Below are 23,227 nucleotides of genomic sequence, written 5' to 3' on the forward strand. Positions count from 1 at the left end.
CCCGGGCACTGAGGTGGCGCTGAAGGACAGGCGCCCAGCACCCCCGTAACCCGTTTTTCCCGCCACACACCTTTCTGCCACGGTTTGTTTCCGCACCAGGCCCTTCCCACGCGAGGAGGTGACGGGCAGGAACCCGCTTGGGCCGAGCGGGGCACGGCTGGTGGCTGCGCCCCGTGTCCCCAGCCGGTGGGTGTCCCAGCAGCTCTGGCCTTGCCCTGTCTCCTGAGGCCCTTCCCCAAGCTTTTTCTAATTAAATTTATTTTATTTCTCTCCCTTTTGTCTTCTGTCAATAAACAGGTGAGCGCAAAGATGCCTTCCAGGCAAAAGCCGATGCGGTATGGCCACACCGAAGGCCACACGGACGTCTGCTTTGATGACACTGGGAGGTAACTGCCTAATTCCTAGAGACCAGGGCGAAGTGTGGCCGTGTTCCTGCTTTTCCAGGGGTTTCTGTACAGCCACGGCTGGGGGAGAGGCTGGGGTAGATTTATGGACTGGTTTGGTCTGGCAAATACTTGGTGTTCGCCTGTCTTGAGAACTGGCTGTATGACATATTTTGATGCCCTGAGTTTTGAAGTGATTGATTTATAAGATAAATGGCAGCATATATAATGTATGTACAGATATAAAATCTCTACGTGCACTTTCTGAAAGTGACTTCACAGAATCTAGCAGAAATCAATGAGCTGCGGTAGTAAATATATTCACACATGCCCTAAGAAATTCAAAATATAGTTGAAGAAATCCAACAGTTCTTGTTATTGCGCTAGTTCTTGTACATATAAATATGAACTAAGTATTTTCCATTACCTTTTTATTGATTAAAAATAAAAGGTAAACTAGAAAACAGGCCCTCTCAAAATAAACTCAAGGGGTCTTATACATTAATTCTTCTACACTGAGTATAAGACCTACTTTGGAGTCCATATTCTCTTACTACTTTCTTCAGTTCATTAGCCCTGGTACAAAAGCTACTCCTAAGAGTTAGTCTAATAACCATCCCTCAAACCCACAAAAAGCCTCGTTTGCTGTTAAACAATGCAAAATGTTTATAAAAGGATGCAGATGTCTCTGACAAATACCACTGGTCCACTACTGCTGGACTCCCCAGCATCACTATATTGAGTGTCAACAGTGTTGTGTTGCTGTCAAAGTACAAGCCTTATGGAACTAAGAATGACATCTCAGCTTCACCACTGGCTTTGTAACATTTTGCTGCTTAATGAGATTTTTTTTGGACTGCAAACACATTTAGAAAAAAAGAATGCAAGGCTTGATTATCGATTCGTGATGACTTTAATTAAAAATGCCATGCAAACTTCTGTATATTTGCTCTGACTTCAGGTGTTGAAATTGTGAAAGTTAACTCCAGCCGACTTGAATTCCATACTAATTATTTTTTAAGGGTTCTGTAGGCCTGGAACATGTTAAGCTTGTTAAAGTTCAGTCAAGTACGCATTAACATTCTTAGTTTTGCCCTCAACTTTGTAATCAGCTGTAAGGTAAGTTTTCAAAGTCTTAAGCAATTAATTGCCCAGTTCTTTGAGAAATCAGTGCTAATTAAGGCCTTTGAAAAATTTGCTCTAGGTCCTGGAAAACAATAGACTGATGGATGATATTGAAGGGTCAATTTGGATGAGTGCTGGGCATAGGTAGTTAGCAGAGACTCAAGCTGTGTTATGCTCCCTCATGTGACTTTTCCCTCCCCATGTTTAATAAGTTGCTTAGATGTAATAAATGTAGGTATGTGCTGTATCACCTAATATGTATTGTGTTTCAGTTAAAACCCCCCAAACTAGCACTTCAGTAATATTTTCATTTAGGGATTGAGAGTCACAGCGGTGTCTCATTCCGTTCCTGAGTGTTAACAAATCCTGTGTCTTTCCATAGCTGCATCGTAACTTGTGGCAGTGATGGAGATGTTAGAATTTGGGAAAACCTGGATGATGATGACCCAAAGTCCATTAATGTGGGAGAAAAGGCCTATTCTTGTGCTCTAAAGGTATTGTTGTTAAGAGAACTCCTCTAAGTTGTGTCATACTGGTGTTGGTACATGACTACAGATGCTGGGCCTTCAGGCTCAGGGATGCTGCTCATGTGGGTAACATTATATATAATGTATACAGGAAAGGGCAAGAATAAGGTTGTATGTAGTGCATTTCATCCTGATTTGTCTTAAATATGTGGATCTTTGATGTATCTTAAATATGTAGATCTTTGCCTTCAGATTAATATATGGAAAAAATAAATGGAATGCTGTTTAGTGAGCCATAGGTATTTAAACTGGAGCATATGGAGATACTCTACCTTTCTGTCTAAGTGGAAAATATTAAAGCAGTACTGAAAACATAATTTTCTGAAATACACAGGAATTTAATTGGTTATTTGTGCCAATAGAAGTTTTCAATATTTTAACTAAATTAACTATTTTATATAAACCAAGAATACCTCTGACAATTGATTTTACCCCATACAGGATTGTAGGAGAATTATTCCTTATATTAAACTTTTTTTTTTCCTCCTCTCTTCCTTCACATTTGGTTATACTCATTTCTGACTTTGATCTCCTTTCTGAGAAACAAACCCACCTGATTAAGCTAATTATGCAGTGAACTTTTTAGGCTGTTGCAGTGTTTTCTCACAATGCGAGCTGCAAAGTTTCCCAGCGTAAGATGTGATCGAATATTGGGGAAAACAGCCAAGAGGTTGTTTTATGAGGGCCTGTTTTCAGGTCCAAGGAATTATAATCTATATTAATAAAAAATTACTTTCACAGAGTGTTTGGTAACACTTTGGTAATACTTTTTTATAATTGGTTGATGTTTTGCTTTCAGAACTGGCCTTTAGCCCAGAGACACCTCTGACCCACTGTCCCCAAAGTCAGAAGGGAAGAGGATTCTTTCTTGCTTAACTTGTAACAATGTGTGGGAACGCTGATTACGGACCGTTCTGAGGTCTGACTGACTTAGATTTGAAGCATAACCCGCTCTGTTTGTCGTCATGTTATGGCAGTTCCTTTTGTGGTATCTGGCAGGAGTCACTGTTTGTAAATCACAAGGCAAAGAAGTTACCTATATAAATCTGTGTAACAGAAAATAATAACTTTACTGTGCATGTTAATTCTCACCTATTTCCTTTCTGTGCAATTACTGTTATATTACACCAGTAATTAGAAGGTCTAAAATGTTGTCTTTGTGGCAGCTGTAGAAGAAGTGAGGCATTCCGGAAGTCAGTTCTTCAGTTCTTGTGTAGTCAGCTTTGCAGTGATAAGGGAAAATTTAAAAACTGTTTTTCATCTATTTGTGATTTTGGAGAGTAGTATGAAAGAGGAAATAAATGAGAATTAACAGATACGTATTCTATTTTAAAAATAATCATTTGAAACCTAGCCTTAAGTGAAACCTCTTTCTTGTATCCCTTTTAACATACCTGATGTATCTCTTCATCAATACCTGTAAAATCTATCTTCATAATTGATTTTTAGGGTATTTTGCTGTTGCTTTTCATTGCACTTCTTATCTTTTCATGAAACCAAATGAGGTGACGTGAATGAGTCCTCTTAGCAAATCACTGGTAGATGCAGAAATTGCTAAAACTATTAATGAATAGACGAGGGGAAAATCCTGGTTCTAATTTTTGACACCAGTAGGAAAAATCCTCTGCTCTTAAGTTGACTGTAAAGTGCTTTTAGGTTTGAGGGCTTTTTTGTTTTCAGACAGTGAGGTTAAGAATGCTTTGTGAGACAACTTCAGGGAGTCTTATTTCAAAAGTTATTCTTAATTAATGATGGTGCCAGGAGGAACTCAGATGAGATGTGGGTGTAATCCAGGTAATAAATCTCATCTCTTACTTAGGCCATATAGTATTGGCTGCTGCTTTGTTTATCTTCAGGACTCTTACTATAACTTTAAGTAACCAAACAAAAAGCCAACATCCCCCTCAAACCCGAACAAAAAAAACCCCACGAGGGAAATAAGGCATTTCTTTATGTATTTCAAAAACTCACTGCAGTGTACAGCTGAGGAAAAGTATTGTCACTTGAATGGAGATTACTTTTCCAAGTACAGGAGAATCGGTTTTGTTTTGCGCTTCTTTGAACTTGGATTAATTTTTAGTAAACATCTGCCTTCTGTTTCCTGAAAAGAACTGAGCTCTAGTTCATGAACTTCTCATCTTTCCCGGGTGATGTGTAAACAGAGCAGTTCGGTCCGAGGGTGCCCTCTCCTGATGCTGCAGTGTATTAATCTGAATAGGATGATGCAAGATTCTTTCTCTTCAGAGCGCTTTCTTGCCTATGTAAAAGGAAGAAACTTCCCTTCCACCAGAAGATCAGACAGTTCTCTTTGACATTCCCTTCGAGCGTTCATCATTTTAGTACAAGATACCAGTTGGGCAGGTCTTGATGCAGGAAATTGCCATATAGTTAGCATGATGAATTTTACGTATTTTGGCGTTAAACCTGGCGGTGTGTTTCTACAATACTGACAATAAGAGAATGATCTTTCTAGTATTTAATAGTTTGGTTAAAGGGCTAAAGTATTAAAGTTACTGTGCTTGTCTGTATTTTTGGGGAGGAAATAAAAGTTAAAGAATATTTACTCTGGCAGACCTCTTGGAACTGCTAAAGTTAATCTGCCCAAATAGTGGGACCATCAGAGCTATTATTTTGGCTCCGTGGGCATAATTGTGTTTTGACTGATGAATTTTACCATGGATTTTGTTTTTTAGAACGGCAGACTGATCACAGCAGTATCGAACAACACTGTTCAGATACATACGTTTCCTGAAGGAGCTCCAGATGGCATCCTTACCCGTTTCACCATGAATGCGAACCACGTTGTCTTTAATAGTGCTGGCACCAAAATCGCCGCCGGATCTAGGTAATCCGGGCATGATAAGGAAAAGCTGTCATTGGAAACCTGGCAGCTTCCTCGCATGCTGATTTTTACCAATGGGATCATGAACCCGTATATCTCTGAGGGTCTTAAACTGTTGCAAAATGCCTCCCGGGGTGGAGAGGAAGAAAAGAATGACTTTAGGAAACAATGAGATATTTGATCCACCAACTAATTTTAAATGGAATTCTGGTGTTGTGAAATAATTCCTTTTCTTTAGGAGACTGGGGTGTTTTCAGCTTTCAGCCTTATGTGTAAGGCTAAGTGTTGGCTGATACACGGTGCTCATTGCAGCCTCGAGGATTTTGTTACTGCGTGCCGATGTCCTGATGGTTCGGGGCCGTGGTGCCACGCACGTATGCGCGCACATGGACGTTAGATGGGTTCTGGGTTGTGCAAGAGCTTTGAGTCATTCTCTGGCGTAATTCTCATCACCGTTCTGCCAGATGGTAAGAGATGACAGTTGTAAGACTTCTCTGAGGGAGATGAAGCGCATAGTTAACTTCTTAGGACAGCATGTTTGCTGTTCTGTAATATTTGCTAGTCCCTCAACAGAGGTGGCAACATAATGAGCAGGCAAATTGTTTTTTCATTTATTTAAGGTTGGGGAGAGTCCTAATTGGATTTGGTGAACTCTCTGGGCAGCTGTAGGTAACTTGGGCTGTCTGCTTGGCCTGTCTGCTGTAATTTGTCCTCTGTGGTAGAGACAGCGGAGTGTTGCATCTGCTCCCTGGCTCCTGTGAGGGTGGATTGAACTAGAAAACAGTTTGGATAAATATGCTGGACTCTGAATTCTGGTAGCAGTGGAGCAAACACCCCAGTTCCACCAAAACTGGGAGGCTGGACAGCTCGGGGCTGTAACCACGCTAATCTCTAAATCTGACAGGGATCGTGAGTTTGGGCCTATTGCCAGCACTTGTTTCTGAGGGAACAGCTCTGCCCCAGGACCTGACTTTGATTAGAGAGATTAGGCAGGCTCTTTTCTGTTTCTAAAACTCTTACAAAACCCCAGTACCTCTGCAGCCTGGCCAGAGCTCTGGTCTTAGGGAAAAGAGCTCGTGGGACTACGAGGCCGCCCCTCAGTGAGGTCATCTGCAACATACTGGAGGAGGTGACAGCAGTGAAATGAAGGAATGTAGCTAAGGACAATTATGGTCAGTGGTCCCAGTTTTCTCTATTTTTTTCGTGAAGTCTGTAAACTTCAATTTTTTAAAAGTTTAACATCTGCTGGCTGCCAAAGTTCATAAGAACTATTTGAAAAATAGTTGTGTGGCTTCTCAAATAAACAGACAATATCCTATTGCCTGTTTCTTTACAGTTGTCTTGCATTTTTAAGGAGGGCTAAATAACATCATTTTACTTGTCTTGCAACACAGCTTATAGGCTTCCTTTTTTGACTGGTTAGGTAATTGGCAAAACTGAGGGTGTGTTTTCTGAATGTAGTTAAAGTAATGGTTAACCCTATAGGATTAGGTTCTAAAATAAAATTTCTCTCCTCTCCATCTGAAATTTCTGTCAGTTAATGTATCTGATGCACTAAATGGTCTTAAAAATCCTGTTAAAAACTTTAAAAAATAAACTATTTGCCTTTGTTTTTAATTAAACTGGATGACAGAGTCATTATGGTAGTGAATATTGGTCTAATTTAACAGATAGTTCTTGTTAAGTCAGCTCTCTGGTATCTAAGCACAGACATTCATTAGGTCATACAGAATACATTAAACAGGTATATGGTCTGTGTGCACATAATCCCCTTTTCAAAGAGCAACCATATTTATGAGCTTTGATAAAACCAAAAATTACTTTCTGATAATCTGGCCTTGCTCCTGTTGTAGTAAGCATCAAGATTCTCATTTTCCCTTGGAATATACAGTGGTGAGAGCTGGAACTGCCCCAAAAGACAACGCCCAATTACATTTTGGTAGTAATAAATAAATAGTTTGTCATTGTTAACGCCAGTGTTGATACTTTCATGTCTGTGCTGTTGTGATCTGCAGCGACTTTATGGTCAAAGTTGTGGAGGTGACTGATAGCAGCAAGCAGAAAACATTCCGAGGACATGATGCTCCTGTTTTAAGCCTGTCTTTTGACCCCAAGGATGTTTACCTGGTAAAAACACTTTCTTGTTTCCTTTCTACTTTGAATCTCCTTTTCCCTTAGGGAAGAAAATACTTTTGAGGGGAAAAAAAAGACACCAAACCCCAACCCAAAACACCCCAACAAAATAAACAAACCAAATGGTGACTGGACATGTAAGACTGCTTCATTTCAGCTGACCTCACTGATGATGGGATGTGTGACAACTTCTCCCAGAAGAACTCAGACTTTGCTGTACCACTCGATTTCTGTCTGTGTTCTTGTGGAATCTAATGCTGGTCTGATTTTTAGAGGGGAAAAAAATGGTTCGCTAAAGAAATTTGATATTGATTTATGAGCCTATTCTGCAAATAAGCAGCTCACTTGAAGTATAAGGGTTTGTAATTACAGTAGTTTGGAGTCAAGTGTAACTATTAAGATGACAGTATTGGAAAGTTTGAAGTCTTAAAATGGTTTAAACTGGGAGGCTTTCTATTTAAAACTGCCTGTATATTACATGACTGTAGCACTGCTTATAGGTTGTTTTTAATTTATAGAATTCATTTCTCTGTCCTTAATAATTAACTTGTTTACAAAAACCTCTTACACAGGCATCAGCGAGCTGTGATGGTTCTGTCAGAGTATGGAAGATTGCAGACCAGGTAGAAGGCGTGCTTTTCAGCCTTACGTGTTCCGCAAGAGATGAGGGATTTCACAGACAGGGGGAAGAGCTTGACTGAAATAACCCTCCTGGAATTAATGCTTCTTGTCTTACCGTGTGTCATCAGTAGCTGCTGCTAGTATTTACCAGAATGTTTATGTCTGAAGTTCTTGTGTAAGTTAAATGGTGGCTGTGCACTGGAGCACCTGAAAGAAGAGATGGAGAATTTGGTTTTCAGGCGAAGAAGTCTCAACTACACTTTGCAGAATGCTTTTACCTATTTCTGGGAGAAATTCCGAAGCCTGATTATGAAATGTTGCCTGGATCAATGCGGTTTGTTCTTCCTGTCTGTGGAATCCCTGATTTCTTGTGTTCATCTTTCTTTATTGGCCAACATGATGGTGTATTTTGTTCTCAGCCTATTCAGAAACAGCACTTCTGCATACAGATAGCAACTCGCATCAGATTCCTTGTTTCAGAACTTCAGCTCGATGCTTTCAGGGTTGAGGAAGGGTTTTTGTTCTAATAAACAACCATCTAGGTATTTTTAAAATTTATTTTTACCAAGCTTCCTATGAAATAATGGATAATTTTCAGGTCTGTAGGCTGGTGAAGGTGCAATAATGCTGTGAGATGCTACACAGTATCATCCTTTATAAGTGGTCTGGTTGGTTAGTCTTTGTCATGGGAACACGACTATTTGACCTGAGATTAGAAAGAGATACGGATTTCACATGTCAGGATCATGTAATGATGCCCATTTTTCTTTGGTAGGGGACTTTGGACACAGTGTTGCTTCTGTGTCTCCTGCGCTCTGCCTGTGGCACACGTACTTAGTTTTCTAAGGACTCGAGGTTCTGCTCAGTACATTTCAGCCTTTTAGGTCTGAACTGAGGTTGAGGCTATCGACAGGGAGCTGCTTCTTCCACGTTAGTTTGTTGGTTGCAAACTTCACAACAGTTTCTCAGAAGGATGACGTAAATCGCAATAATAAGAACATAAATTATTAGAAATACAGTTTTTGGGCTCAGTTTGGCAATATTTGCCTGAAATAGTTCAGGGCCTGTAAGATCAGATGTAGTGGTAGAATCAGATTTAGTCTCTGTTCTTGGAACTCTAAGGAACTTGAAAAGAGGATTTCAGATGAAGAATTTAAAAAAGCAATTCTGCATGTGTGTGTGGGATTGGTTTTGCTGAATGCCATTGTCTGGAAGAAGAATCCATGTGAAATGATTGCTATAAGTACAGTTGATAATGTACCCCGCGCGTGTGGATTGCTAGTTTTTAAAGCACAAGGATGTTCCTATGATGAGAGGCTGAGAGAGTTGAGGATGTTCCTATGATGAAAGGCTGAGAGAGTTGGGCTTGTTCAGCCTGGAGAAGAGGAGGCTGGATTATTATTGTAGCCTTCCAGTACCTGAAGGGGCCTACAAGGAACCTGGGTGGGGGACACTTTGTAAAAGGGCCTGTAGTGACAGGACAAGGGGTAACGGGTATAAATTGAAAGTGGGGAGGTTTAGACTGGATATCAGGAAGAAATTCTTCCCGGAGAGGGTGGGGAGGCACTGGGACAGGTTGCCCAGAGAAGCTGTGGATGCCCCATCCCTGGAAGTGTCCAAGGCCAGGCTGGATGAGGCTTGGAGCAACCTGGTCTAGTGCAAAGTGTCCCTGCCCATGGCAGGGGGGTTGGAACTGGATGATCTTTAAGGTCCCTCACAACCCAAACCATTCTATGATTCTAATGTGAAATCTCACGTTGCAGACTCACAGTGGGTGCCTTTTGGGGCAATTACACTGTGTCCTGGAATTGTGGCAGGAAGATGTATGTTGCTGTGCTGTAATTTGAGAATATATATATATATATTCCTTATAGTGCTGTAGCAAGAGTCAGGCTGATGTGTGTCACCTTGCTACAGTTGTTCTGGGTTTCCCAGTTTTGGCCAGACTTCTCTGTAACATAAAAATAATGTGAGCTCATTTGTTCTGTACTCTTATTTCTGTTACAAGTAGTTGTATTGTCATTAAAATATTTTTAGGTCTGTACTGTCAAGATATTTTTTTCAGTGTTGTTATTTAAGCTGGTATGTACCATGGTATTTGGATGAAAGACTTTCTGTTTCAAAAATGGTATGCTTTTTTTTTCCTTTTCACACTTTATCTTTAAGAATTTGTTACTATACAGTAGATTTTCAGACCTAGAAAACTCATTTTTCAAATATTTTGTTTTCAGACATGCACGACAAGCTGGCCGCTGCTGCAGAAATGTAACGATGTGATAAACGCTAAGTCAATATGCAGGCTTGGCTGGCAACCCGGCAGTGGGAAGGTAGGTGACATTGTCTTAGCCAGATCTTCATCCTCCTTTTTCTCCTTGGGAGTCCCAACAGCAGAATTCAATCTGGACAAGTCCAAATTGCAGTTCCTGGGACTAGGGAAAATATTTGGGGTGAGGTTTGCTTTTCAGGAAAAATCAAAACCTGGAAATGGTTACTTGTTTAAGCTCCAGACTCTGTTTGGCAGTTTGTTTGTCAGCCCAAAACAATGTTAAACAGTCGTGTTGTGCTGAATAGGAAGGAACATGGTACACGCGGGAAATAATTGCTCAAAACAGAGCATCAAAGGAGTTCAGTCTGTCTCTACTTTCAGTAAATTTTGCCGTGTCAGTAATCTTGCTCTGTAAATCTTTCCTTAGTAGGCGGTTCCGTTTCTTTGTACCTGGAGTTGTTTCTGTTGTGACTAACGGTGGTGCTGACAGCACATACCTGTGGGTCTGGTGTGTTGCGTAGGTCCTGCTGCAGCTGTACTATGTACGGTTCACTAACCGAAATGGGTCGGAGGTCTCTGTAGCACGTAACCTAGAACACCTCTGCAGCACCTGATAAGGCAAAGGGGAGAGGAGGAAGGACCAGATAAATGTGAACCTGTCTGAAATGAGGCATGCCCCACTGTACTTGAAGTGAACCGTATCCTGGGCTGGATCCAGAGCAGCGTGGCCAGCCGGTCGAGGGAGATGATTCTCCCCCTCTGCTCTGGGGGGACCCCCCCTGCAGTTCTGCCTCCAGCTCTGGGGCCCCCAACAGCAGAAGGACATGGAGCTGTTGGAGTGAGTCCAGAGGATGCCACGGAGATGCTCGGAGGGCTGGAGCCCCTCTGCCATGGGGACAGGCTGGGAGAGTTGGGGTGTTCAGCCTGGAGAAGGGAAGGCTCCGGGGAGACCTTATAGCACCTTCCAGTGCCTGGGGGTGCTACAAGAAAGCTGGAGGAGACTTTTTATAAGGGTCTGTAGTGACAGGGCAAGTGGTAATGGTTTTAACCTGAAAGAGATTAGGTTTAAGTTGGACATCAGGAAGAAATTCTTCCCGCAGAGGGTGGGGAGGCACTGGGACAGGTTCCCAGAGAAGCTGTGGATGCCCCATCCCTGGATGTGTTCAAGGCCAGGCTGGATGAGGCTTGGAGCAACCTGGTCTAGTGGAAGGTGTCCCTGCCCATGGCAGGGGGATTGGAACTAGATGGTCTTTAAGGTCCCTTCCCACCCAAACCAGTCTATGATTGTAAAGGACAGGGAATTGTGAGAAAATCGTCTGCTTGGAAAAGATGTTTTCTGGCTTCTGTTCTTGCCTGTGAAAGTGTTGCAGAACCTATTCATTTATTGATATTGCAGTATACTGGATCTAAAGAATATTTTCAAGTGTTTTCTCACAGTTCTTACCTGAATAATCTTCTGTTTCCCCAACTTAGCCTTTGTGTCTGTCTACCTGTGTCCACTCTTCAAAATACCTGGATGCTATGATAGCACTAAGTGTAACTTTATTGTGGAAGAGAACATCACCTGCAGTACAGATTATTTCAATATCCCTATTGCATAAAAATAAGTACTTTAATTTTTAGGTTAATTCTTCATGCACATATACACAGATTTGAAATAGAAGCAGTTGTCATGCTTCTCTTACTAAGGAAATTTAGAAGTTTTTAAAAAACCCAAATCCTGAAAAAATTAACAGGCAGTAACATTTATGGTGCTTTGTGAAAGATGAAATGAGGTATTTCAATAATCAGCTCTTCAGATAGGACTTGTGGAGAAATTGCAGCTTGATGAATGATGTTTGTGGAGGGAGAAGGAGAACATAAACCTTGTGCTCACAGCATTGAAAACTACTTACATGTGTGTGTGTTAGCTGTTTCATAAATAAGAACTTCTAACCTTACTGTGCAGCTGTCGTTATCTTCAGTTTTCTGCCAGAAAGAAATGAAGATTAAAATAAAGAGGGCATGCTTTGCTATGTTGCATGTGGAAAACATTAAAGAACCCTGTAATTCAGGTTACTTCAGCTTGCTTCACTTTCTCTGCTGGGATCCTAGAGTACCGTTGAATACTGAGGCAGTCACAGCTGCAGTGCTTTGGAGGGAAGGAGCTATGCTATTTGAAGGTTCTCGTTGAAAGATAACTTGTTCTGAACCGTCTGATTCTTATTTCCTTTGAACAGTTGCTGGCAATTCCTGTAGATAAAGTTGTTAAACTCTACAGAAGAGAAACCTGGGATAGTCAGTTCGATCTGACGGATACATTCATCACCCAGGTAGGTGCATAAACCAAGTGCTTGGGAAATCTTCCGTAATTTAAATGTTGTTCTGCTAAAAATTATCTTCTGGACAGGATCCTTTACTATTTGTTTTTTCAACCTTTTGGTAACCATCGCTCACACTTTCTATTTCATTTCTGATCCTGTTGCTTTGTGTTGGAAAACAAGGCAAGAGATGCAAGATGAGCGTCAAACGTGTCTTTTATGCGGCCCTGGTTCCCCTCTTCCCTTTATCGTAACCCGCTAGGTCTCTGAGGTCTGCCAGTGAGTCACCAGCTGCAGCTGAAGAACATCTGTTTTCACAGATTGCTCTAAATACATAGCTTTTTAGGGAAAATGTCTGGAGTATTATTCCTGCATTGAACAGAAATATCAATTGTTCACTTTATATTTTATGCAGCTAAAATTTAGCTGTATAGTAGCCTTAACTGTGCCATCTTCTTTCTTTTGACCTCATGATGTACTTGGAGACCTTTGGGTGAAAGAGGACCACTTTCCTAGTTTTGTGAAGATACAGAACACACAGTGTCTTGGATTTTAATTTAGGGAACTGTATTAAGTTCAAAATAAATAAAGCAGTGATTAGTGCTGACTTTGCAAAATAGAGGGCGCTGCTGTCTGCATGTCTAGGATCGGATTTTGTTTGACCTCATGGCAGCGTTTAATGACAGAGGATGGATATTCTCATAAAAAAGTGTGCTATCTTTGAAGAATGGCTCTTGCAGGGAACTACCTAAAGCCAGCTCTAATATTGGATGTGATCTGCTAGAGGTCGTTATTATCTTTTTATTTCAGAACATCTGTTTTAAGCTCCAGAATAGGAATACTGTGTGTACATTTGTAACATATACATTTTCTTTTCTGTTGTTTCCTTAGCCCTTGAATGTTGTGGCCTGGTCTTCTTGTGGGCAGTATCTGGCAGCTGGAAGCGTGGATGGGAGTATGGTGGTGTGGAATGTGGAAACCCAGGAGTGCATAGAGAGGTATTCAGAGTTCCATAAATCCCTAAGTAGAAGCTTTTTCTTGCAACAGAATTTTGTTGTCTTCTGTAAAACTATTTTTGTACAAATGTAGAACTCTGCCTCTTGAAAAGCCTCAGTAAGATTGTTTTCTGCCAATGTTCTGCTGAAAACAAGCACCCTAGGACAGTGTAGGAAGGCCCAGATTGAAGAATACCGTTTACCTGGCCTCACAGATGGTCTCCCAGGTGGTGGTGGGGCTGGGAGCACGTCCAGAGAGGGAACCAAAGCGCACGGGACAGAAGAGCAGTGTCAGATGGGGGTGACGCTGGGAGGCAGGGCCACCCCTCCGCCTGGACTCGAGCGAGAGGAAGGCAGCCCCAGTGAGGTGCACTAATGCTGCAGTTCATGTGCGGAAGGGAGTTCAAGGGCTGCCGTCTTATTTCCATGGTCTACAAGGAAGCAGCTTCCGTAAGAGTATAACTTGGTGCTAGGTAGAAATGTGGTGGTTTGCCTTCCCCCCCCATACCCAATAAGCACAGAATCAATATGTTTTGATTCACGTGATGTGCTGTTTTCCTGTCTGCACAGCTGGAAGGATCTGGAAAAGGCATCCTTCACAATAGAATCAGGAAGGGACGGGAACGTGGGTTTTGTTCAAATTCCACAGCCTAGTTTTCTTTGTGCAGATAGATATATATTATTACTTTTTAATCTAATAGTTGATTACAGGGTAGTTTGGATGGAAACAAATCTTATGCACATCCCAAACTCCAAGATTGTTGACATTAAGATGTGTTTTCTGGAAGGAGAGAGAAATACAGATATATCAGTCAGCTATCCTCACCTTCAGGTGAAAAAGGACAGACTGCCAAATTGCACTTTATCTTGGTTATTTAAAGCATCTCTCAAAGAAAAGAAAAAAGGTATGATTAAGTGAGGTAGAGAATAAAAGTGGTGATTTATCTGTCTGAATATTTTAGGTAAGAAATAGGATTGTTGCTCTAACACGTATATTAAGAATTAAAGACAGATTTTGTAAATAACGTGAGAATTTTTTTTGTGAGAATAAGGGATGGAAAAGATGGAGGATTAACTCCTTAGTTTGGTACAAGAGAAACAACTGAACGTTCTTTTTGTAACTGGACAGTTCTGGAATGTATGACTGCTGGGGAATGACTTCCTTTTCTACTCTGGGGCCTACAAGGTAGCTGGGGGGGACTTTTTACAAGGGCAGGGAGTAACAGGACAAGGGGTAAAGGGTTTAAATTGAAAGTGGGGAGGTTTAGATTGGACATCAGGAAGAAATTCTTCCCAGAGAGGGTGGGGAGGCACTGGGACAGGTTGCCCAGAGAAGCTGTGGATGCCCCATCCCTGGAAGTGTCCAAGGCCAGGCTGGATGAGGCTTTGAGCAACCTGGTCTAGTGGAAGGTGTCCCTGCCCATGGCAGGGGGGTTGGAACTGGATGGGCTTTAAGGTTCCTTCCAACCCAAACCATTCCATGATTCTGTGTTTCAGGAAGCTGCTGTTTTAAGAATGATTCTTTTTGATTTTTAAAGCTTATAATATCTGTTTATTCTTAAGGTAACCTATTAATTATTTTACTATGTGTAACATCACTTTCTCATACTAGTAAATATTACTTTTTACAGTAACTCTGAAGTTTCTGCCCTGAGAAGCTTAACTAAACATCCCTTACTTTTATACTGTTTTAGGATGAAGCATGAGAAAAATTACACCATTTGTGGACTGGCATGGCACCCCAAATATAAGCAAATTGCTTATACAGACAAGGAAGGAAATCTGGGGTTGTTGGAAAATATCGGTGATGGAAAGAAACCAACTGACAAGGTGATTGGTACCAATTATTTCTTAAATTAATGCGATTATTTAGGTAACCAAGTGACATTGAACGTTCTGGTTTGTGTGTTGAAAGTTCCCTCTTGTGTGTTAATTGGTTTCTTGAATTCTGTGGCCAAAAGAAGCTTGATGATGATTGTTACCCTGGATTTAGGTTGCCAGCGCAGTGACAAAAGACTACAACGACCTCTTCGATGGAGAAGACGACGACTATTTAAACGGCGATGTGATTGAACCGGAGTCTTCCCCGAAGGCTGGAGCTAATGAAGACGGTGATGATGACCTTATGCCAACTTCAGGCCGTATGAGACGGTCAATAATTGACGATGATGATAACTCACTAGGTAGAGAATGAACTGATTTTACAGAGCTCTTTGAGATGTTATTGGGACGATCTCTTGGCATCCTCTGTTCGGATATCTTCTGCCTTGTTTTTCCAGAGAAATCTTGACTGTTCTAAATTTTCTTACCTATATTCTGTCATAATAATATGCGTAAGATGTAATTTTACTTTTTTCTTTTTTTAAACTTGTAGATATTGGGATGATAAAAGCTACTTCCAGCCTTCTTGAAAAGGAATGTGATGATGATCAGACCGGTGGCTTGCCAGCTTTACCGCTACCATCTGCACAGCAGCCTTTCTATGATGGGCCAATGCCAACCCCCAAGCAAAAGCCCTTTCAGCCTGGCTCCACTCCTGCACACCTCATGCATCGTTTCATGGTACATCTCAGTGTGTGGTTATGTAGATCTAGTTGCTTTAATGTTGTCTGGTTCTTGCTGTGTCTTAATCTAATATTTTCCAAGATTTTTTTATTTTTAATAATTCAGCCTGAAGCTGAATGGAAAGTAGCTTTGTGTTAATGCAAAAACTGCATAATGTTCTGCTTTATGTTTTGGTTGCTGTTGGTGTAGAACTAAATACTTGGCCTTAAGACAGCAGCAAGCTATACAGTTTGTACCTGTGCTATTGAATTCTAAGAAATCTTTTTTTAAAACTTTTTTTTTTTAGCCAGAACTTGTGGATGTTTTTGTGCTGTGAAGACTTGTACGTTAATCACCCGCTATTTCTTTCTAACTGCGAGTTCTTCACACTTAATTTTGTAAGGAGAAAAATGGTTAAGCAATGAGGATGCAACTAGTTTCTGCCTAATTCAGCTGGTTTAGAAACTACAAATCCTGACTACACGAGTCTTCAGCCTCCCTCCAGCCTCCTGCCTCCTGTTGTCTCAGATGAGGAAGTTACAGCAGGCTGTTGTAGGGCAGTACACTTCATTTTGGGTTTTTTTTGTTTTGTGTTTTTTTTTTTTTTGGGGGGGGTGGTGTCTTTTTAATAGGTATGGAATTCTGTTGGTATCATTCGCTGTTACAATGATGAGCAAGACAATGCTATAGAGATAGAGTTCCATGATACCTCCATACATCACGCGACACACCTGCCGAACTTGCTGAATCACACGATGGCTGACCTCTCCGCTGAAGCCGTTCTACTAGCCTGTGAGAGCACAGAGGAACTGGCCAGGTAAGTCTTGGCTTTGCTTTGCAGAACCCATGGTATGCAACTGTGCTTATCTTATTTCAAATATTTCAGTTTTTCATTTCAGCTTCTATCACTTCTTGAGATTTTTGACTTTTGATTGTGCTTTTTTTTTTTTTTATGGGACCACTTCCGAGGGGGATTTTCACATCCACTCACTTGAAGACTCAAGAATATTGAAAGATGTATTTTGTTTCCTGAGGATTTTTTTTTAATCCCTTTTTCAAATATGTATGTACTGGAAACTTCATGCATTGCTAGCTCAGAGGAAATTGTGAACATGAACAATAGTTTTTTTCAGTCTGCTCAGATCAAAGATAAATCATAAGGGCTGTGCTAGTCCTTTTCACACTGTTGCTAAGGAGACATGTTTGGAGATACCCAAAGAATTCTAAGTGTGAAGAACACAAGTTTATGAAAACCATAGAAAGATTTAAGCAGCTGGGCCAGCCAGACTCTGTTCCTTGCGTTTAAGAACAATGGCAACAATATTTTATTGCCAGTTTCTGTGGAAATAGCTTGAAGAAAGAACATTCTTGCTTTCACACACAGAGTATTGTGATAAGTTGAAAAGTGCCCTTTGTCTTAAACTATTATTTGTACGTATTGGTTGTCTGACCCTGGAAACTTCATTTTTTTTTTCTCAGTGGAAGTGGGTAATCTGTCTTAAACTATTATTTGTACATATTGGTTGTCTGACCCTGGAAATTTCTTTTTTCTTTTTTTCTCAGTGGAAGTGGGTAATCTATCAAAAGCTGCGGTGTCTGTGAATTGGTCACAGGCAGTTTTCAATCCTTGAGGTGGCACAACTGAAGTTGCTAATTTTTTTTTTGTCCCTTTTGAAAGATAGCATGATATGGCTGACTTGTACTGAGGGCTGATATTCAGGGGTAACCAAGCACCTTCAGTTCTCATTAATGTTAATTAAGCAGGACACTTGCCTGTTTCCAACTAAAAAAATCTTCCCCAAGACCTCTAAACTGTGTCTGTCTCTATGGTTTAGAGGCTCTAAATGTACAGTGCTGGAGGTCAAGCTGGCTGTTCAGCTCTTGAACAACAGTAACACCTTTGCAAATAGCCACTTGGACTCTGTAGTTCTTTTTATGGCCATCACAGTTCCCAGGTCTGATAAAACCCTAATATATTGGTATAATTTTAGCAACTGTCTTTTTTTCACATTGAAATACTTGACTATTGTTTTTTCTCTGCTTTAGCAAGCTCCACTGCATTCATTTTAGCTCGTGGGATGCAAACAAGGAGTGGACAGTGGATATGCCAAAAGATGAAGATATTGAAGCGCTCTGCCTAGGTCAAGGCTGGGCCGCTTGTGCCACTAGCGCCTTGCTCGTTCGTGTGTTCACAGTTGGAGGAGTTCAGAAAGAGATCTTCAGCCTCCCAGGTCCAGTGGTATCCATGGCAGGACATGGAGAGCAGCTAATGATTATTTACCACAGAGGTAGTTTTCTCCCTTCAGTCTCTTTGGAACTGGGGTTATGTTTTCAATCCTCGTCCGTTACTGCCTTCAAACACCAGTTAATGTGTGTGTAATCACCAGGAGTATTTTACTTGTCTGTCTTCTGCTTTTCTTCTTGATGATGCTTATCTTTCTTCTCTTCTTGATGAGGCTTTCACTGTCACAACCCACCGATCTTTGCCATCTGGCAGCTAAGCCTACATTTGATGTTGGGATGCCCAGATGAACCTGTGGGGAGGGGGAGAATTTCATAGCAGTGACATTAATTGATTAGACTTGGGTTTCAGATATGCCAGAATGAATTATTGTAGGAAATGAAGGAAGTAGTTGTTATGCATGTTTTGTATGTCCAAAGTGACAAATATTCATAGAATCAAGGAATGGTTTGGGTTGGAAGGGACCTTAAAGATCACCTAGTTCCACCCCCCCTGCCATGGGCAGGGACACCTTCCCCTAGACCAGGTTGCTCCAAGCCTCATCCAGCCTGGCCTTGGCCACTTCCAGGGATGGGGCATCCACAGCTTCTCTGGGCAACCTGTCCCAGTGCCTCCCCACCCTCTCCGGGAAGAATTTCTTCCTGATATCTAATCTAAACCTCCCCACTTTCAATTTAAATCCGTTACCCCTTGCCCTGTCACTACAGGCCCTTGTAAAAAGTCCCCCCAGCTCCCTTGTAGCCCCTTCAGGCACTGGAAGGCTGCAATAAGGTCTCCCCAGAGCCTTCTCTTCTCCAGGCTGAACAAGCCTAACTCTCACAGCCTGTCCCCATAGCAGAGGGGCTCCAGTCGCTTGTCTGACAGTGGTATTCATGGGCCATCCTGCATTACAATTAGTTTTATGATTCAAAACTTAAATTTAGCCAAGAGACGGGAGAATTACTTTGTTTTCTAATATAGTCCTTGGACACCTTCCTCCTAGGTACTGGCTTTGAGGGGGACCAGTGCCTTGGAGTACAGCTGATGGAGCTAGGAAAAAAGAAAAAACAAATTTTGCATGGAGACCCTCTTTCTCTCGCAAAGAAATCCCATTTGGTGTGGATTGGCTTCTCTGCAGAAGGTATGGAATACCTGCATGAGTGAGAAATCTTGCCCCTGTTGAAGGAACTTTGGAGGAGAGTGTGGCTAATTAATGCCCTTTTGGTAATGGTGATCTTGGGACCTGGAGGGTTTTTTTTCAATCTTCTCAATGCTAAACAAAATTATTTTTTTTTCTATTGTTTCAGTGTATTTATTAAAATCTTTAATACATTTCCACTATGAGCAGAATACACTTGATTCTTACCAGAAGGTGTTTTCCTGGTTGGTTGCCCGGCTCAGCAAACAAGTCAACTGCATTCATAGGCCGTACTAGGCGTGTTCAACTATCTCAGCAAGAGGCCTCCCCAGAAGATGGTAGCTGGGGAGGAGTTTTTCTGAATTATAAACTAGCTAATTTTCTTTGGGCATCTGCCCAAGTAGTATGAGTTGGAGTTCTTCCTAAAACGTTTTACATTTGAACCCGTCAGTTGGCCTGTAGTAGTGTTGACTGTCAGAAGGTGGCGCATCTTTCAAGGAAACTAGTTTGTTCCCAGCTAGGTTGTAGCGTTTGGGTGAGAGAATGTCGGATTTGAGATATGTAAACCCTCGTTTCCCAACAGGACCCACCAATTCAAACTTGTGTTTAGTTGCCTGTTGGAGTAATTGTTTTCATCTGTAACAAACAGGTACCCCCTGTTACGTGGATTCTGAGGGGATTGTGCGGATGTTGAACCGAGGACTTGGAAATACTTGGATTCCTGTTTGTAACACGAGGGAGCATTGTAGAGGAAAATCTGATCATTACTGGGTAGTTGGCATCCATGAAAATCCCCAGCAGCTCAGGTCAGCACTCGCTTCGTCTCGGTTTAACTTAGTGACACTTCTCACCAGGAGAAGCTGGGAACAACTTTTACTAAAACAGGCGGCTAGTAAATGTGCACAGCAGGTGATCTGGTTCATAAATGTAATTCTGCAGGGGTGTTTCCTTACTAAATTGGTTTTGAATAAACTCCTGAGGGTTGTGTAATTCGTTAACTGACCAATTGTGGCTTTTTGCCTCGGCTGACAGGCGTGTGCGCTTTGTTATGAAATTACGCGTCTCTGATGCAGACGCGTTCGTGAGACTGCTTTTTGCTGCCGAGGTGATGGCTGCTGTTAGGACTCTGCTTCTGCCGGTGATGCTTTTGGGGGTTTTGGTTTGTCTGGGGCTTTTTATTTTCTATTTTTATTTCTTCTTAGGTATCTTTTCCCCTTTTATCCCTTGGAGAAGAATCCAATCCTGTAACTAATCTACATCATTAGGCATAGACAAATCAGAACTGTTTGGTGTTATATTCATATTTAAACGCGGCCATGAAGAACAATTTTGTGAAACTGCTCAACTTTTAGAATTTTTAATAAATATTTAGGTGAGAGTTAGCCATTACTTCAGACAATCACTGTTACAACGTTTTATAAGTAACTTTGTTTTTCTTTGTTGTAGCAAGAACCCTTAATTGCTAAGTTTTGTTCGTACTCCTCTTCACTCAGCAATCTGTGTCCTTTTCCTACCAGGGCAGAATCCATCAGCTCACATATTTTACTGAGATTTCAGCTGTTTCACTTTGCTAGTCGTGCACAATTGTGGAGGTTGGTGGGAAACTGCGTTTTGTGTCAGTTTACATGACATTCTTGTAACCCTCTGCTTTTTGTAATGAGGGAAATAGTTTACCATCAGTGGTAAATGTCAACTCACTGTCTGTTTCTTCCTCCAAATGGTTACTTAATGTGGACCTCCAGAAAACCCCCCAAAAGCATGCGGGACCCATCATACTGATGGGCTGGTTAACTGTGAGTCTCTCATCGTGAGTTTTTCCATTTACTCCAAGAGAGAGTGTGCTGCTCTGAGTTGCAAAGAACATTTTATTCAAAGCCGCCAGCATATGACAGATAAGAAGGGGGGGAGGGTTGTTGTCGAAACACCATATGCCTTAATTAACACAGATAGCCAGAACACTGGTGCTTCCTGTTGGGGTTTCTTTTTGTAATGTCTGAAACTCTAGCTTGTAAAACCAGACGTTTTTGTCAATGCTGCATTGGTGCTGCTGGAAATACAGCTCTTCCCCAGTCAATGTTTTGCTCAAGTGATTGTTACCAGAAAGTACTACTTTGAATATAATGAAACACTGAGTGTAGGTTTTTAGTATACGCTTATCGTTCACCCCTCTTTTCTTTATCTCGTGTGTGTCTGAACACAGCACTCTCCTCCTCAAGTCCAAAACCCCTCATCACAATAAATGGTAGAGGTGCCTGCTCTTTTGCCAGCGGCCTTGAGTTGTGCAGTAGTTTTTGATGTTAATACCTCGTTTTGTTAATTGCTGTTAAACACTGCGTGGGAGAGATCCGTGCCTGTTGTGTGCTGCGTTTGGAGCTTCTGGTGTGAACAAGAGCAGGATGTGCATTTTCTGGTTTTAAAATCTTTTATTGGTCACAATGCAACAATAACCCTTTATAATGCAGTCTTCCATATTGCTATATTTAAGTCAGTAATTTAATTACTACTTTTTAAAGAACAAATCCTCTTAAAGTATCTCGCTGCTTAGGAGGCGTGATGTAGATGTAGAACAACTGGTGACTGGAGGTGATGAGGACTGTACGTGTTTTTGTTTCCCTTGCATAGGTGTATTCCTTGTAAAGGAGCCCGATTCCCTCCTACGCTACCACGGCCTGCTGTAGCAATATTATCTTTTAAACTTCCTTACTGTCAAGTTACAACGGAAAAGGGACAGATGGAGGTATGGAATTGTGTTGTGTCCACAGCTGATAGTCTCAGATGTCCCCATAGTAGGGATTATACAAGATTCGTATTAATCATCTCTACTATGAAAGAAGGTAGTACAAACCGTAAGACACGTGGCTAAGGAGGTTATTTAGGTTCAGTGTTTTGTGTAGCTTGTTTGTTTCACACCTATTTCTAGGAGAATACAAAATAAGGCTGTTAGGGCTGATGCAAGGTTGTTTTTACACATAATCTATTTCTGACCATTGACCCCCCCCTTTTTTGTTTTTTTAGTGGGTAGTGATTAACGTTCTAGGAAGCACCAAGTTTTGGGATCCAAATCAAGACCCACTTGAAGGTGCCTGTTTTAAAATATTTTAGGCATAACAAAATACCTGGAAGATACCTATTTTTGAAAAATGTACCAAGTGCTCCAGTTCATATAATCACTCTGAAAACACAGACCTTCAGGCTTGACTTATGTTCTTAAGGAAGAGGTTGCTTGAAGCAAGATGTACCTGCAGGGAGCTTCTAGAAGAATAGAAGTAGCTGTAGTACACAAAATAGAAACTAACATAAAAGTCTAACCCCACCTTAGAGACAGTGTAATGCTATTTGAAATTTATTCTTTTTGATACAAGTGTAGATGAAAAGTTTCAGTAACAAACATTGTGTCATTTTGAATGAATTCTCCTTCATTCTGTTCAAGTATTTTTGGTTTTATTTGATGGAGTATGTCTTCCACACCACACACCCCCCCCAGAATAATAGAAGGGAAATGCCAGGACCTGTTAATTGGGCTTGAGGGCCTATGTGCTTCTGTGTAGGTAAAGCAGCAGATTATTCCCTTATAGCTGAAGACAACTTGCTGAGTTTGAGTAAGTTTGTAATTATTTTGTAACAGAGCTAGCCAGGTCTAATAGCCATACTAGTATTTCCCTGAACAGCAAGAGTTGTGCTGTTACTTGGCTCACAGATGGTGATTACTCCTACAGTTACTGAGTTATTCTGGAATACTTCCAATTTGGTGTGGGATAGGAGTTATAAGATAAAATAATCAACTTTTTACAAAGTTTGAGTAAGTTTGTAATTATTTTGTAACAGAGCTAGCCAGGTCTAATAGCCATACTAGTATTTCCCTGAACAGCAAGAGTTGTGCTGTTACTTGGCTCACAGATGGTGATTACTCCTACAGTTACTGAGTTATTCTGGAATACTTCCAATTTGGTGTGGGATAGGAGTTATAAGATAAAATAATCAACTTTTTACAAAGGCCTGTAGTGACAGGAAAAAGGATAATGAGTTTAAACTGAAAGAAGGAGATTTAGATGGGACATCAGGAAGAAATTCTTCCTGGAGAGGGTGGGGAAGCACTGGGACAGGTTGCCCAGAGAAGCTGTGGATGCCCCAT

The 23,227-nt window shown here is 41.2% G+C and overlaps 1 protein-coding gene across 1 annotated transcript in view; it reads left to right on the forward strand.

Moving 5' to 3' along the window:
* Positions 1-309: 309 nt before the first annotated feature.
* WDHD1 (WD repeat and HMG-box DNA binding protein 1) overlaps positions 310-23,227 on the forward strand; it is a 24,050-nt gene continuing 1,132 nt past the window's right edge. The window contains exons 1-16 of the mRNA XM_010156301.1: positions 310-386; positions 1,891-2,002; positions 4,729-4,880; positions 6,893-7,004; positions 7,583-7,633; positions 9,863-9,958; positions 12,117-12,209; positions 13,089-13,195; positions 14,887-15,022; positions 15,186-15,375; positions 15,567-15,754; positions 16,369-16,553; positions 17,783-18,024; positions 18,961-19,098; positions 19,745-19,901; positions 21,718-21,832. Coding sequence (XP_010154603.1) covers positions 310-386; positions 1,891-2,002; positions 4,729-4,880; positions 6,893-7,004; positions 7,583-7,633; positions 9,863-9,958; positions 12,117-12,209; positions 13,089-13,195; positions 14,887-15,022; positions 15,186-15,375; positions 15,567-15,754; positions 16,369-16,553; positions 17,783-18,024; positions 18,961-19,098; positions 19,745-19,901; positions 21,718-21,832 — 2,151 coding nt within the window. The remainder of the gene's footprint in view (positions 387-1,890; positions 2,003-4,728; positions 4,881-6,892; positions 7,005-7,582; positions 7,634-9,862; positions 9,959-12,116; positions 12,210-13,088; positions 13,196-14,886; positions 15,023-15,185; positions 15,376-15,566; positions 15,755-16,368; positions 16,554-17,782; positions 18,025-18,960; positions 19,099-19,744; positions 19,902-21,717; positions 21,833-23,227) is intronic.

The sequence above is a fragment of the Eurypyga helias genome, unplaced genomic scaffold, assembly GCF_000690775.1.
Source record: "Eurypyga helias isolate BGI_N326 unplaced genomic scaffold, ASM69077v1 scaffold3320, whole genome shotgun sequence".
NCBI classification, from domain to species: Eukaryota; Metazoa; Chordata; class Aves; order Eurypygiformes; family Eurypygidae; genus Eurypyga; species Eurypyga helias.